General features: G+C 52.0%; 1 protein-coding gene across 1 annotated transcript in view; it reads right to left on the reverse strand.

Moving 5' to 3' along the window:
* The window catches only part of RIOK1 (RIO kinase 1), a 37137-nt gene extending 25865 nt beyond the window's left edge, over nucleotides 1-11272 (reverse strand). Inside the window, exons 1-4 of the mRNA XM_054985584.1 lie at nucleotides 11147-11272; nucleotides 2689-2813; nucleotides 1521-1716; nucleotides 489-579 (exon numbers count right to left, since the gene is read on the reverse strand). Of these exons, the coding sequence (XP_054841559.1) occupies nucleotides 489-579; nucleotides 1521-1716; nucleotides 2689-2759 (358 nt within the window). The 5' untranslated portion in view covers nucleotides 2760-2813; nucleotides 11147-11272. The remainder of the gene's footprint in view (nucleotides 1-488; nucleotides 580-1520; nucleotides 1717-2688; nucleotides 2814-11146) is intronic.
* Between the last annotated feature and the right edge of the window lie 572 nt (nucleotides 11273-11844).

An 11844-nucleotide genomic window follows, 5' to 3' on the forward strand; every position in this document is an offset into this window, starting at 1 on the left:
AGTAACAGAAAATAATGAGCTTGTAACAAACAGATCTATGCACGTGATCCGTTAAATTTAGCAATGTGGTCTTCTTGTTGCATTATTAAAGACAGAATGATTTCCATTGCATGCCCTTGCAAAAATGGGCATCTTATTGTAAAGGTATGGCAAGTAGCAAGAAACTAAAAAATAACTAATGTTAACTAATGCAAAAATATCTTCAACAATGGAGATGAACACACTGAGAAGACATTCAATTCAAAGATAATTCACTCTGCCATTATTTTGAAGCTAACATTTTCCAGCACATGCCCAGAGAGTATCTCAGCCTGCCTTGCTTCAACTAATTTCCAATGATTTTTCCAGAACATGGAACACCACTATTTGAACACATGCTGTACATCTCCAAGAACAATTCAACACACAAAACCAGTTCCATTTGCCCAGGGCCCTTACTGAATTCTGTTCAGCTGCACTCTTTGCAAAAAGAAAAGGATTCTACTTACCTAGATTAATTTTATTCTCAAATTTTCTTAGTGCCTTGTCTGTAGGAGTTGACATTTTTGCTGCATTGCAACTGGGAGTCTGTTTGTTGGCCTGAAATAATTTTGGAACACAGCTGAACTTCCAACCAAAGGGCACGTATTTCTTCTAGCACAACATGTTGCTTCCAGTTCTTTAACCACGGTTAAGCAATCACAACTGAACCCTTCCACTTCCCCATTCCTTCCCTTCTATACTACAAATTTCCCTCCCTCTGATTTAAAATTCATGGTTAGCATTAACCACAGTTAAAGCTTATATACATACAGGTAACCATTAATCATGGTTCAGTAAGTGGGGAAAATTTCCACAAGGGCAGAGAAAGAGTGCCTGCTCCAGATCCCTCCGTCACATTATTAGAAGCATTGTACTGTCTGTCCTACTCAAAGAAGCACAGCCTACTTCATTGGATGCAAGAAGTGACTGCAAAAGGAGGTATGAACAGAAATTAAAGGTATCAGAAATTAGATGATACTCCTAATTTGTAGAGTTCTAAGCATAGATAGAATATATAAATATTTGCTGAAATAAATATGAATTATTGTTATGAATACTCACGGAGCTGTAAACCATTTTTATGTCACTTTGCTACTATTGTAAAAAAATAGATCCTTTATTCAATTATGTGCTCTCCCTCTGCTCAAACCCAGATACACACTAGTGTCACTAGAATTTGAACTAATGGCCAAAGACCAGGCATACCACTTAAGACCTAGGCCATGGCTATTTTCACACTGCTTACTGGCCACAGAACATCGTGCCAAGCTCCCGGAACGACAGCGTCTTCCTGGCACGAAATTGCGTCAGAAAGATGCTGCCGTTCCAGGAGCTTGGTGCGATGTTCCGTGGCTGATAAGCAGTGTGAAAACAGCCCATCAATTCTTTCCACACCTAAGCTTATGCTACAATAAAATTGGTTAGTCTTAAAGGTGCTACTGGACTCTTTTTGATTTTGCTACCACAGACTAACACGGCTAACTCCTCTGCATCTATACCTGTGTGTTTCTTCCTCCTGGAGCCAGATTTCGCTTTGTGACTTTCCCTATGGCATCATCCCAGTCCCAGTCATCTTCATCATCTTCACCGCTGTCATCAAATTCATCTACATCTGCTTCATTCGCATCTAAATGTGTTGGCTGCATTTTAATTATTTCTTTCTTTTCCTGAATGACTTCAATCTGTGTCTGTTCACTGTTTTTTTTAAAATAAAGGAACACATATAATAAGGTCTTCATTAGCTCATCAAACGGCATACCACAGATTTCTCTCAATACTTAACTTGTGCTGCACTGAAGAGGAAGCATCAAATCATGCATGTTCTTCTACTCCAAGGGGCCCCAATCTTTTTGACCCACGGGTACCTTTGGGATTCTGACACAGGGTGGTGGGTGCAACCACAAAATGGCTACCACAAGAGGCGAAGCCAACCACAAAATGTCATGGAGTTAGGTTCCATTAACTCTAATAATAACTCTTCAACGTTTCAGGTAGAAGTTCTGTTTAAAATGATGCCTTTTAAAATGACCATATTGTTTAAAATGTTTATGTTGTGGTGGCAGCTGCTACCAAAGCAACTTTTAAAAATCTGCACAGTCAATCATATCTCCAGGGGCCCTCTGCTAGGCAAACGCCCTTTTGGCCCTGCCTACTTTCTAGAAACACTTGATGGGCACTAGGAAAGGTGTCAGTGGGCACCACATTGGGTTGTTCTAATTAACCCAAGACTTTGCTGTCAAGGTTCTTATGACACTTTCAGCTAATCTATTAATTGGGTTAGAGGAACTCTTCTCCTCCCCAAAAAGGTGTTCAAGAAATCTAGGAGGAATTAGGAATGTCAGGAATTATCAGGCATTCACACCTGTAAAAAAATACAAGCACCTTTACATACATTTGGTATACCTGACAGAAACTTTTGGCAAAATCAGATCAAATCCATGACAAACTCAGAAAAAAAATGAAGGAGAAAATTAGGACAAAGATATTGTTTCTCTTTATGGAAACAATGCCCTAATGCTCCCTCATACCCCCAAACCTGCCCAGACAGCTAACTAAGGCTTCACAAAATAAAAATATGGGAAGCAGGGTGGGATGGCAATGGAGGAAGAGCACTGCTTTATAATTAGATATTCTAAAACAACCCTTGACATTTTATTTTAGCATTACCTGTCTGAAGTCTCCGCATCATCAAATTGTCCTGGAACTATCCGACTCATAATTTCCTCCCTGAAATTCATTATTGCTTGTAGGTGGTCTCCAGTGTGTACAACCTCTGCAGTCTTCTCTGCTTCCTATATATTTATAGACAGAATAATAAAACAGGATACATTGTGTTTTCTATTGACATACTGTGTGAGAAGAATATAAGTATACCTTGATATGTAGGTTATACACATTATGCTTGCCACAATATACTTTAAGTAGCGTTCTCTCGGGGCTACAAGCACATGGAATACAATGTTTATTTATTGGATTTTTATACTACTCTTTAATTAAGTGCTCAAAGCATTTCACATCATAAAGAATTACATCAGCTAAAAACCAATACAAACATTATATATATTCAGTAAGATCACAATAAACAACAACTTTGTACAAATACACAAAACTGCTCTAGTCCCAGCCTCAGACTATTTTGGTGGACAATTATTCAACCAGATTCCTCACTCTTCCGCTTGAAGCCAGCTGGGTTCCTTTGGGTCAGTCACAACTCTTCCAGAGCTCTCAGCCCCACCCACCTCACAGTTCCAGAGGAGTTAGCCGTGTTAGTCTGTAGTAGCAAAATCAGAAAGAGTCCAGTAGCACCTTTAAGACTAACCAATTTTATTGTAGCATAAGCTTTCGAGAATCAAGTTCTCTTCGTCAGATGCATGATACAAACTGGTCAAATACAGAAGAGGAGGGTGGAGATGGGAGAGAAGGGGACATATATCAGAAGGGGACAGGATGCAATTAGCGGGGAGACAACCAAAACATTCCTTTGCTAGTAAACGTAAACATCTCCTTTTGGTGTGGAGTCAGTTTGCCGTGTTAGTTTGCAGCAGTAAAAGCATCCCATTCCCATGTAGTATAAGCCTTCGATAACCACATCTCTCCCTGCCAGATGCATCTGACAAAGAGAACTGTGGTCCCCGAAAGTCCACACCAGGCGCCACTGGGCTCCCCCAGACCACGCCGCTGTAAGGGAAATCTGTTACCTGTGATAATGTGATAACCATTCATAGTCTCTATTCAGTCCCAGCTTGACAGAGTCAAATTTGCATATGAATTCCAATTCAGCAGCCTCCCGTTGGATTTTGTTTTTGAAAGGTTTTTGTTGGACCACAGCGACCTTTAAGTCTTTGGTGGAATGTCCTGGTAGATTGAAGTGTTCTCCCACTGGTTTTTGGACGTTTCCATTTCAAATGTCAGATTTGTGTCCATTTATTCTTTTGCGTAGAGGTTGGCTGGTTTGTCCAATGTACAGAGCAGAAGGACAATGTTGGCACATGAGGGCATATATCAGATTGGAGGATGAGCAGCTAAGAGCCAGAGACAGTGTAGTTGATGCCATTGGGTCCTGTAATTGTATTCCCTGGGTAGATATAGGGGCAGAGCTGGCATCTGGGTCTGTTGCAGGGCCTGGTACCTGTGCTGGTGACTCTGCTGGCTGATTCATGATTGTATGTGAGAAGTCGTTTAAGGTTGGGGGGCTGTCTGTAGACAAGGAAAGGTCTTCCACCCAGGGCTTCTGAGAGAGAGGTATCATTTTCCAGGATGGGTTGTAGCTCACTGATGATACATTGGATGGGTTTGAGCTGGGAGCTATAGGTGACCACCAGTGGTGCTCTGTTGTTAGTTCCTTTAGGTTTGTCCTGGAGCAGACTGTTTCTGGGTACTAGTCTGGCCCTGTTGATTTGTTTCTTCACTTCATTTGGTGGGTACTGTAGTCTCAAAAATGCTTGTTGTAAATCTCTTAAGTGTGAGTCTCGGTCGAGAGTGTCCGGGGTCTGAGCCCCAGCCCCCAGACTTGACAAGAGGGAACAGCAGGGGACAAAAGGGTGGCAGCAACCCCACCCCCCAAGCCGGCAACCAGGGCCAGAACCTACCTACTCCAGGGGGAAGGGGTAAAAGGCCAGAACCTCAGAGGGGTGGAGGGGGCAAGGAGAGACCAGCCAGTCCCACCTTCCAGGGGGAAGAAAGGGGGCTAAGCAGGCCAGAGGGAAAGGGCCACAGCAGGGGGAATGTGGGACCAGCAGCAGCAGCAGCAGCAGCAACCCAAGCAGAGCCCTTACCTGGCAGGGAGAGGAAGCAGCCTCTACAGCCCAGAGCCACACCATGGCTAGAAGACAGCAGCCTGGCTCAGGAGTTGCTAGAAGCCAAGCCTCTCCAGGGGGGGCTGCCACAGGCATTCTGGGGGAGGAGATGGGTAGCCCCGCCCAGCATTGCTGAGCTGGCAGCGCAGAAGCTGGTTAAGGCAGCACCTCATGAGCAAGGCCAGGCAAGCCCAATAGCACGGAGGCTGGCTGGGGCAGCTCCTCGTGAGCAAGGCCAGGCAAGCTCAATAGCACAGAGGCTGGCTGGGGCAGCTCCTCGTGTGCAAGGCCAAGGAGCCCTCAGCTGGGGATGGCTTGCACTCAACCCCACCCTACCAGCAAAGCAAAGGAGCCCAGGAGGGATTAGTGGTTGGAGGGAAACACCTGGAGGGACGCACAGCTGGGCCCGGTCAGGAGAAGGAACAAGCCTAGAAGGAGGGCGGGGCAGAGAGAGGAAACCCTATAAAGGGTGGCTGGGAAGAGCTCTGAGGTGGTGGGTGTGAGTGAGGAGTGATGATGTGGAGTGAGAGCAGTAGAATGCAAGGGTGGAGGCTTGGAGGAGAGTTCTGGAAGGAGGAGATGAAGGAGGACGCAGAGGGTAAGCAGGCCAGGTTGAGCAGGCCAGCGAGTGGACTGAGAGGGAGTCTGGGTGAGGTATACCGCCCCTCCTTCCACAGAGCAGGGTCCTGCAGAGTCCCTGGCCCCCCTGTGACGTCAGGAGCAGACCGCCCAGTGCCACGCCCAGCGGCAGCCGCGGCAAGCCCTGACAAGTTGGTGGCCCGTACGGGGAAAGTCGTTCCGACGCAGGCGCCAGTCGAAGGGATGTATCCCGACGCCGCAGCCCCAGCAGACCTCAGACTGTGGCTGGAGGAACGCTTGGACAGGATACGGGGGAAGCTGGAGGCGGCCTTCCAAACAGCTCAGGCAGAGCTAATGCAAGCCGTAGAGCAGCGGATGCAAGCCTGCGCCCCCACAGCCTCCTCGCCCGTGGTATGTGCGTTGGCTTGGGAAATTAACCCGCCAGCTGGCAAGAGGGTACAGAGTCTGTGCGCCACCGTGAGGATAGGCCGGCAGAGCCTGCAGGCCCTGTTGGACTCAGGGAGTGCAGTCTCGGCGATCCACACCCAACTCGTCCCAGCGGCCACCCCAGTGCACCGCTGGATCCCGGTGACGGATGTGATGGGCCGCACCCTGCCGTATCCTGCGGTCTGGGTGATGGTGGAATACCTGGGGGCGATCCGTCGCATAGAGGTCGTCAAGGTAGCCCACTTACCCCACCCAATGCTGCTGGGAAGAGATGCCCCGGAGTTCTACAGGCTGCTCAGAGAGGCAGCAGGGGGGTTGGCAGGCCCACGAGTCGCCCCAGTTCTGCAAGTGGAGGAGGCCGCCGACCCAGACGAGGGTCCCTCTGTCAGACCAGGGGCAGAACCACGGGCTGAAGACCCAGCTGGACCCCCGGCAGACCGCCCATTCCGCGATGCCCAAGGGGCAGATGAGTCCTTGCAGCACTTACGAGAGACAGCAGCTCGGGAGGAGGAGCAGGTGCGGGATGAGCGGAGGGCCCAACGGCTCCCTCGCATCGAGAAGCAAGGAGGGGTTTGGGTTCGCATAGCTCGCGCCCCAAATGGCCAGGGGGAGGTCCGCCAGCTATTGGTGCCAGCAGCCTACCGGGCCGAAGTCCTCCGCACGGCCCATGAGCATGCATGGGCCGGGCATCTGGGGCACCACAAGACCCTGAGGAAGATCCTCGAGCGTTTCTTCTGGCCCTCAGTGAACGCAGACGTGAAGGCACACTGCCGCTCCTGCCCCACCTGCCAGAGGGTGGCAGCGAGACGCCCGCCAAAGGCCCCTCTTTCCCCGCTGCCAGTGATGGGGGTGCCCTTCCAGCGGATAGCGATGGACTTCATCGGCCCACTGCCGCGCACACCCCGGGGATACCGTTTTGCCCTGGTGATCGTGGACTATGCCACACGTTTCCCAGAGGTCATTCCTTTAAAAACTATGCAGACCCCGGGGGTGGTCCGGGCGCTGTCCAAGCTGTTCGCGATGGTGGGACTGCCCAGCGAAATCTTGACGGACCGGGGAGGGCCCTTCCGAGCAAAGGCCATGCGTCAGCTCTGTCAGAACTTGGGGATCCGGCAGGTGTTCACCTCTGCCTACCACCCCCAAACAGATGGATTGGCAGAGCGCCTGAATCAGACGGTTAAGGAGGCCCTGAAAAAGATGACGCATGACAAACCTCACCAGTGGGACCTGTATATCGATCCCCTGATGTTTGCCCTCCGAGAGACCCCCCAGGCCTCCACTGGCTTTAGCCCATTTGAACTGCTGTACGGGCGGAAGCCACGGGGAATGCTCTCCCGCCTGGTGGAGCAATGGGGTCCCCAAGCCAGCCCCCCAGCTCCTCCAGTCCAGGAGTATGTGAGCCAACTCCGCGAGCGGGTGCAGCAGTTTCAAGCGGAAGCAGGCCGACAGCTGGCCCACGCCCAGACACAACAGAAGGCTGCGTACGACCGGGGTACGCGACAGAGAACCTTCCAGCTAGGGGAGAAGGTCCTCGTCCACCGCACAGTTTTCCCCAGGGAGGAGGGGGACCCCTGGCGAGGCCCCTATGTGGTGACAAAAGTATTAGGGCCCACAACCTATGAGGTCCAGTGTGGGCCTCGTCGACGTCAGAGGAAGACGCTCCACGTGAACCTGCTGAAGAGGTGGTATGAGCGGGACAGCCAGGAGTGCCGGCTGGCTGAGGACCCCCTGGAGCTTCCTGACAGTGAGCTGCCATGGACTGCCGAGGCCCCAGAGTTCGAGGAACCACAGGTGGACCCTCAGCTCGACCCTGCCCAAAAGGCCCAGCTGCAGGACCTGTGGAAGCGAGTGCCCGGGGTCTTTTCAAGACGCCCCGGGGTTACAAAATTAGTGCACCATGCCATCCCAACCCAGCCGGGGCAGTCTGCCCGGTCGACCTGGCGCCCCATTCCCCGGAAGCAGTGGGAGGCAGTGAACCAGGAGACGGAGGAGATGCTGCGCATGGGGGTCATTGAACCCTCCCAGAGTGAGTGGCGCAGCCCTATAGTGTTGGTGCCGAAGCCGGATGGGACGACCCGCTTCTGCATCGACTACCGGGAACTGAACAAAGTGGCCAAGTTCGATGCCTACCCCATGCCCAGGGCGGACGTCCTGGTCGGGCAGCTGGGGCCAGCCCGGTACCTGTCGGCCCTCGACCTGACGAAGGGGTATTGGCAGGTACCAGTGCGCCCTGAGGATAGGGAGAAAACCGCCTTTGCCACCCCCCGGGGCCTCTTCCAGTTCCGCCGCATGCCCTTCGGCCTCCACGGGGCGGCAGCTACCTTCCAGCGGTTGGTGGACCAAGTCCTGGGGGACTGTCGGGACTTCGCGATGGCCTATATCGATGACATCGTCATCTTCAGCCCTGACTGGCCCACCCACCTACGGCACCTGGAAAGGGTCCTCAAGGCACTACAGAAAGCGGGTCTGAAGGCCAATCCCAAGAAAAGCCACTTGGGGTTCCAGGAACTCAGGTACCTGGGCTTTCTGATAGGGGGAGGGCAGGTCCGGCCACCACCTGAAAAGGTGGCCTCCATCGCAGACGTGCCCCAACCACAAACCAAGCGGCAGCTCAGGCGGTTTCTGGGGCTCATGGGGTATTATGGGCGCTTCATCCCACATTTTGCGGCCCGCTCAGCCCCCCTGACTGACTGTCTGAAGAAGGGCAGCCCCAATCGTCTCAGCTGGACCCCGGAACAGGTGGCTGCCTTCACTGACCTGCGCACCGCCCTGTCCGACACAACAAAGCTGTGGAACCCGGACTTTGAGCGGCCTTTCATATTGGCAACCGATGCGTCGGCCTCAGGCCTTGGGGCAGTCCTAATGCAGGAGCAAGAAGGAATAAAGGTACCCATCCTGTTCATAAGCCGCAAGCTCCAGCCCGCGGAGCAGAAGTATGCCACCGTAGAACGGGAAGCCCTCGCCATCAAATGGGCCATAGGAGCACTACGGTATTACCTAGCCAACAACCCGTTCACGCTAATGACGGATCACGCGCCACTCCAGTGGATGCACAGGATGAAGGAGCACAACCCCCGCATCCTGCGGTGGTACCTTTCCCTTCTGCCATTCCAATTCTCCGTAGTGTACCGCCGGGGGGCCAATCACCTGGATGCGGATTTCATGTCCCGCCTCTTCGAGCCGGGCCCCTCCGAGCCAACGTCCAGGCTAAGAGGGGGGGTGTGTCCGGGGTCTGAGCCCCAGCCCCCAGACTTGACAAGAGGGAACAGCAGGGGACAAAAGGGTGGCAGCAACCCCACCCCCCAAGCCGGCAACCAGGGCCAGAACCTACCTACTCCAGGGGGAAGGGGTAAAAGGCCAGAACCTCAGAGGGGTGGAGGGGGCAAGGAGAGACCAGCCAGTCCCACCTTCCAGGGGGAAGAAAGGGGGGCTAAGCAGGCCAGAGGGAAAGGGCCACAGCAGGGGGAATGTGGGACCAGCAGCAGCAGCAGCAGCAGCAACCCAAGCAGAGCCCTTACCTGGCAGGGAGAGGAAGCAGCCTCTACAGCCCAGAGCCACACCATGGCTAGAAGACAGCAGCCTGGCTCAGGAGTTGCTAGAAGCCAAGCCTCTCCAGGGGGGGCTGCCACAGGCATTCTGGGGGAGGAGATGGGTAGCCCCGCCCAGCATTGCTGAGCTGGCAGCGCAGAAGCTGGTTAAGGCAGCACCTCATGAGCAAGGCCAGGCAAGCCCAATAGCACGGAGGCTGGCTGGGGCAGCTCCTCGTGAGCAAGGCCAGGCAAGCTCAATAGCACAGAGGCTGGCTGGGGCAGCTCCTCGTGTGCAAGGCCAAGGAGCCCTCAGCTGGGGATGGCTTGCACTCAACCCCACCCTACCAGCAAAGCAAAGGAGCCCAGGAGGGATTAGTGGTTGGAGGGAAACACCTGGAGGGACGCACAGCTGGGCCCGGTCAGGAGAAGGAACAAGCCTAGAAGGAGGGCGGGGCAGAGAGAGGAAACCCTATAAAGGGTGGCTGGGAAGAGCTCTGAGGTGGTGGGTGTGAGTGAGGAGTGATGATGTGGAGTGAGAGCAGTAGAATGCAAGGGTGGAGGCTTGGAGGAGAGTTCTGGAAGGAGGAGATGAAGGAGGACGCAGAGGGTAAGCAGGCCAGGTTGAGCAGGCCAGCGAGTGGACTGAGAGGGAGTCTGGGTGAGGTATACCGCCCCTCCTTCCACAGAGCAGGGTCCTGCAGAGTCCCTGGCCCCCCTGTGACGTCAGGAGCAGACCGCCCAGTGCCACGCCCAGCGGCAGCCGCGGCAAGCCCTGACAGAGAGCATTGGAGCAGATACGGTTGTAACGTAAGGCTTGGCTGTAGACAATAGACCGAGTGGTTTGTTTAGGGTGGTAGCTGGAGGCATGTAGATATGAGTATCGGTCTGTTGGTTTCCGGTACAAGGTGGTATTTATTCGTCCATTATGTAGTTGTACAGTGGTGTCCAGGAAGTGTACCTGTTGTGTAGAGTGGTCCAGGCTTAGGTTGATAGTAGGGTGAAAGTTATTGAAGTCCCACCCTCCTCTTCTGTATTTGACCAGTTTGTATCATGCATCTGACGAAGAGAACTTGATTCTCGAAAGCTTATGCTACAATAAAATTGGTTAGTCTTAAAGGTGCTACCAGACTCTTTCTGATTTTGCCACCTCACAGTGTGATTGTTGTGGGGATAATGATAACATACATTGTAAACTGCTCTGAATGGGTGTTAAGTTGTCCTAAAGGGCAGTATATAAATCAAATATCATTATCATTATCGTTATTTAGACAGGAAGTCTACATTCAGATGCTGTCTTGGGCCAGCCACTTTCTCCCATCCACAATTTGAGGATACCAATACTTACCAATTTTATAACACTGTTCTTACTAAAAACATACACCATGCACTTTCAAGCATTATTATCACCACCAACAAACAGGCGCCTATATCCACAGTCACCCCCATGAACCTAGCTAAGTGACCCTGGGCTAGTCACTCCTACCTCAAAGGGATGTTGCGAGGATAGGAAAAAAGAACCTGAGTAAGCTGCTGTGAATTCCTTGGATGAGATTTAAAAAAAAGAACCGGAGAGAGAGCACATAGCATGCTGTATTATCATAAATACACTCTAGAGCTACTCTTATTAACCTGCATTTGTATAGTACTAGGAACTACATCTCTCCGCTACCGCATACGCTTCCCAGTTAACATAAGGATTTGCTCTTTGCACACTGCCGTTTGGACGTGTCTTCTTGCTGCCCACGTTTTCTCAGCAAAATTTATTTTACTTACCTATCGCAAAGACGGTGGGAATCCCTCCACACCGGGGGAAACAGTCCAAGCGCCTGATGCACGCGGCGCGAATCAAACCCCTTCCTGCACAGACGTCACACAATCAACGTAGTACGGCTCCCCCGAAGGGTCATGAGCAGTCATTTGAGAACGCGCTTCTTCCCGGAGGGCTTGTTGCGGAAGATGCTGGTGGCAAACTGACCATTCGAGACCCAAAAACTTTGGCTTGATGATGAACGCCGACCAGAGCGAACACTTATTTCTCCGCCTAGCATTCAAATGCGCACACTTTTGCACACGTAAAACTAATATATATTCCATCTTGCTTACATACATACTTTTTATTTAGACCATATGCCTTACATTGAGCCAGACCCTTTGTCCATTTAAACTGGCATACCGTGACTTGGTGGCAGACTCTGTCCTAGTTTACCAACTGATCCCTTAAACTGGAAACGCCTGCGCCCGAAGCTTGCGCTGTATGGTTACTGAGCTCCGGAACCTACTGGGTTCAGTCTGAGCCGGAGGCAAAGGATAGGAGGATTATGCGTGATTTCTCCGAAGAAAACGCCACTGATTTACATCATGGGTGCGCCCGGGCTTTATGCATCGGATTGCCTAAAGGCGACTGTCCCACCCCCACCCCTCAACGTGACTTCCGAGTAACAGGCAACAGGATCGGGTTGGAAGGCGTGCAG

This window comes from Eublepharis macularius, chromosome 7, assembly GCF_028583425.1.
Source record: "Eublepharis macularius isolate TG4126 chromosome 7, MPM_Emac_v1.0, whole genome shotgun sequence".
Lineage (NCBI taxonomy): Eukaryota > Metazoa > Chordata > Lepidosauria > Squamata > Eublepharidae > Eublepharis > Eublepharis macularius.